At 41.2% G+C, this 3,503-nt stretch overlaps 1 protein-coding gene across 1 annotated transcript in view; it reads left to right on the forward strand.

Moving 5' to 3' along the window:
* LOC106804901 (5'-3' exoribonuclease 1-like) overlaps positions 1 to 3,503 on the forward strand; it is a 33,311-nt gene that overhangs the window by 114 nt on the left and 29,694 nt on the right. Inside the window, exon 1 of the mRNA XM_014806291.1 lies at positions 1 to 67. This exon is cut by the window's left edge and continues 114 nt beyond it. Within this exon, the coding sequence (XP_014661777.1) occupies positions 1 to 67 (67 nt within the window). The remainder of the gene's footprint in view (positions 68 to 3,503) is intronic.

The raw sequence follows: 3,503 nt of genomic DNA on the forward strand, positions 1-3,503 counted from the left end.
GCCAAAGTTTTACCGATGGATCAGTGAGAGATATCCTTGCTTGAGTGAGGTTGTAAATGATTACCAGGTAATGCAAATGAAATGTACCTTGTCGGCTTGTGAACTTGTGTTGTGTAACTTGTGGTGCAATTATTGTGTCTGTGATTTTGCCATTGCCAACTACGTTGAAATTTATTCATTAGGAAATTATGTTACTATGCTTATTGCAACTTCAATTATTGATGAACAAGTTTAAAAAGTTAAAAATAAAAATATAACCCTGACGTATGCTATGACGTAACCTAACAGTAACACGAATACGAAACAGAAACAGAAACGTATGCATTGTAGCAGATTGGGTTCAAGGATCCTAGAGAACATGGGTCCCAATAAAACAATGTCCATTTAATCCATAATTAAAGATTATAATATTATATCAATATAGATAGGTTAGGGGTTGATGGTTAGGTTGTAAGGGTTAGGATTAGGGTTTAGGCGTTAGGAAACGTCAGGGTTAGGGTTTAGGCACATTGTTTTATGGGGAGACCCATGTTCTCTATCCTTGGGAGAGCCGCAGATTGAGACAAGGAGGTCGTGCGTGAGTGAGTAGGCAGTCAGAATGGTGGTTTGGAGCGCTGGTGAATTTATTGCCTGAGTGGTTGTTAATGTGGTTAGAGATGTACGGGTAGTAAAGAGTGTAGATAGGAGCTGAGCGCATCTTGCTGATGTGCACGGCATGTAGATTTGGATGTTTTCCAATAAATTGTTCGCATAGTTTTCATTGGGCATGGATATCCTGATGGATTGTGCAGCTGAGTGACATGTATGGCTAGCTACATTTTTGTAAGCATGGCTATCGCCAAAAGGTCGATCTGGAGATCCGATAGCCAGGATAGTGCACGTAATCTGGCATGCGTTAAAATTATAGTATGTTTTGCAAGGGCGCATTGCGGCAGTAGTCGATGTGCGCATCTGCGGCCGCATCGAAAACGGTCGATATGGAAGTAAGAGAAAGGCTTGCGGCGGGCCAACGGCGGTCATTGGGTTCGATGCTGTAAGGAGATGGTGCGAAACGCATTTGATTGGATAGAGAGAATTGTAGGTAATGGTAGGAAGTTAGATAAGTGAAGGGTGGTTAATTAGGGTTGGTATGTTTGGATAATATGTGTTCTGGGTTACGGAAAGGTGAAACAAAAAGAAACAAAAAGCATGGGCTAACTATTTCATAACGGACGTCTGCAAAACAAGATTCAGGAGAACAGAGAGTATAGAAGAACAGAATAAGCAAAGAGCTATGGGGCGCACCTTTATGAAGGAGGGCATCCAAGTTTCGGGCGAGCATCCAGCTCTATGGGCAACCCGCAATTCTTTGTGCTTAACTTGTTTTTAGTCCACACTCGTGCCTTGTTTATATGCACGTGAGGGATTGATCCCAATCAAAATGTATTGGCCATGCATGAACGTCCTAGAGAGAAGCGCTACTACATTAGTTTAATCATTTAGTGCAGATACGCCCAATACTTCCGCTGTGCTATCCTGGCGTACTGAGATCTAGACGCGAGCCAGGCCCAAGGGAAGAATGCGAGATCGAGTAATATCAAGATCAAGTGCTTTGTGGCTCTATAAGCGCTAGTATTTTATCATAGACATTCACTCTTAGCATTAATATTCTGCAGCGCGCATCTCGTGATTTCTTAATGAACTGAAAGTGAAGTAGTTTATGTAGCTATATAATGACGGTTCCGCCACTCAAAAAAGCGATTGCTGTGTGATTTTGAGCACGTCAAAATTCTTTGTTGGTGCCATTTTTTTTTATTTTCACATATTTTTATTTAGTGAGTCTCGAGCATTCCAGAATTTGATTAACGCCTGTATCTGGGATATGGAACTGGACTTAATTCACCCCTTGCTCGGAGCATCCGCAATGCTATGAATGATGCTCGCACCTTCTGCATTTCAGAAGAGAAAGATATTCCAGAAGTCTAATTGATTATTTAGAGGTTTGTCTTGTATAAAATTCTACATTCACTTCTTACATCGCAACATTCTATCTGGCCATTTATAAACTGAAAACGTGTATATTTGTCTATGTCATAGAGTTATATGTTATAAGCAACTCAATATAAGTATCTAACATGATATAGCACTGAACGCAATCAACATCTAATGTTGTCGGATTACAGGCTTTTGGTTTAAACAGCTTCAAGTTACTGACATCATGGGAGTATAGAGTTACGCTCACACGTTTAAAGTGTTAAGTTAAATAAGACTGAAAACAGTGCGGTGGATATACTTGTAATGTGGCTCGTTTCGTCCTGGTTTTCTGCAAGGTTCTCTTTAGAAGTATGACAGGGCGCATAACACACAGTGGTTTCTTTATGGCGGTGTGGGCGTTGCAACCGCAAGAGCTAAGATGAGAACCAAGCCAGACCGAGGGCAGATTTAGGTACTAGTAAGGCGCAGCTTGCCCTAAAGATTCGTCGTCATCCAGAATTGTTATGAGCCTGTCATGACTAATCAAATTAGTTCTTGCTTATTCTCTTGTTCGAGCAAGCACACTCTCCACAGTAGAGCAAGGTGTATTGCCACTCCGAGGTCAAACAAAGGCCTGTGAGGCCCGCAGGGCCTACAGCTCCTAAAAAGCCTGCAGGCCGCCAGAAAGTGTAGGCCCGCTTAATCGTTTGGAGGCAAATTACAAGTAAGTAAAACTAGCATATCATGTATCGATTTGACGCTATGTGTTACTATGTACTCATTAATCACAGCTGTCTACTAATCATACATACCCAGTATGGATTCTCCTTGCCCTCTCGTTCGGATAACTGGTTTACTTTGCTTCTTTGCAGGAGGGCGTCACAATTACGGGAAACGCCCTTGTCCGGTCTAGTATGTACTGCTTATTGCGTATGCCCAGTCACACAATACAAGACGCAATCTAGAGCCATTTCAAGGGTACTCCAATAGCTTACAACTAGCAACATTTTTGGTGGAAAGGGACAAAATTAAGTAAAATTTACCTACGTTGTATAATCTTGCATTGAGTCAGGGGCGCGCGCTGCCAGTGGCGAATGTCGTGCTGTGTTGATGTGTGCTCCATAAGTAAATGTATTTTGTAGACATACAAAAGTCTACGTAGGAAAGCTTATTATTTAGCCAGTAAACGTCTGTATATTCGCAATGTATATAGAGAATAGTTGTTTCCTAAACGCTCTAAGAATACAATATGACAAGCCGGTTAAGACGGGCCGAGTGGTGCGACGCACGGCTTGTACTGCTGTTGCATGACTACAGCAAGTAATACGAAGTGCTTTGCAGCTACAGTGACTTATGACATGTGTGTTAAAACTTGAGACAATTATTTTACTCTCTACTGTATAATTTCAAACATGATATACTTTACCTAAATCTTCTTATATTAATTTAAAACAGTAATACTGATCGTTGTTCGGTTGTTTATAACTAGCGAGTGCAGACTTTTAATGTTTGACTCATCAAGACCCAATATTCGTGTTGATGAATTGCGC

Source organism: Priapulus caudatus, unplaced genomic scaffold (genome assembly GCF_000485595.1).
Source record: "Priapulus caudatus unplaced genomic scaffold, Priapulus_caudatus-5.0.1 Scaffold92, whole genome shotgun sequence".
Lineage (NCBI taxonomy): Eukaryota > Metazoa > Priapulida > Priapulimorpha > Priapulimorphida > Priapulidae > Priapulus > Priapulus caudatus.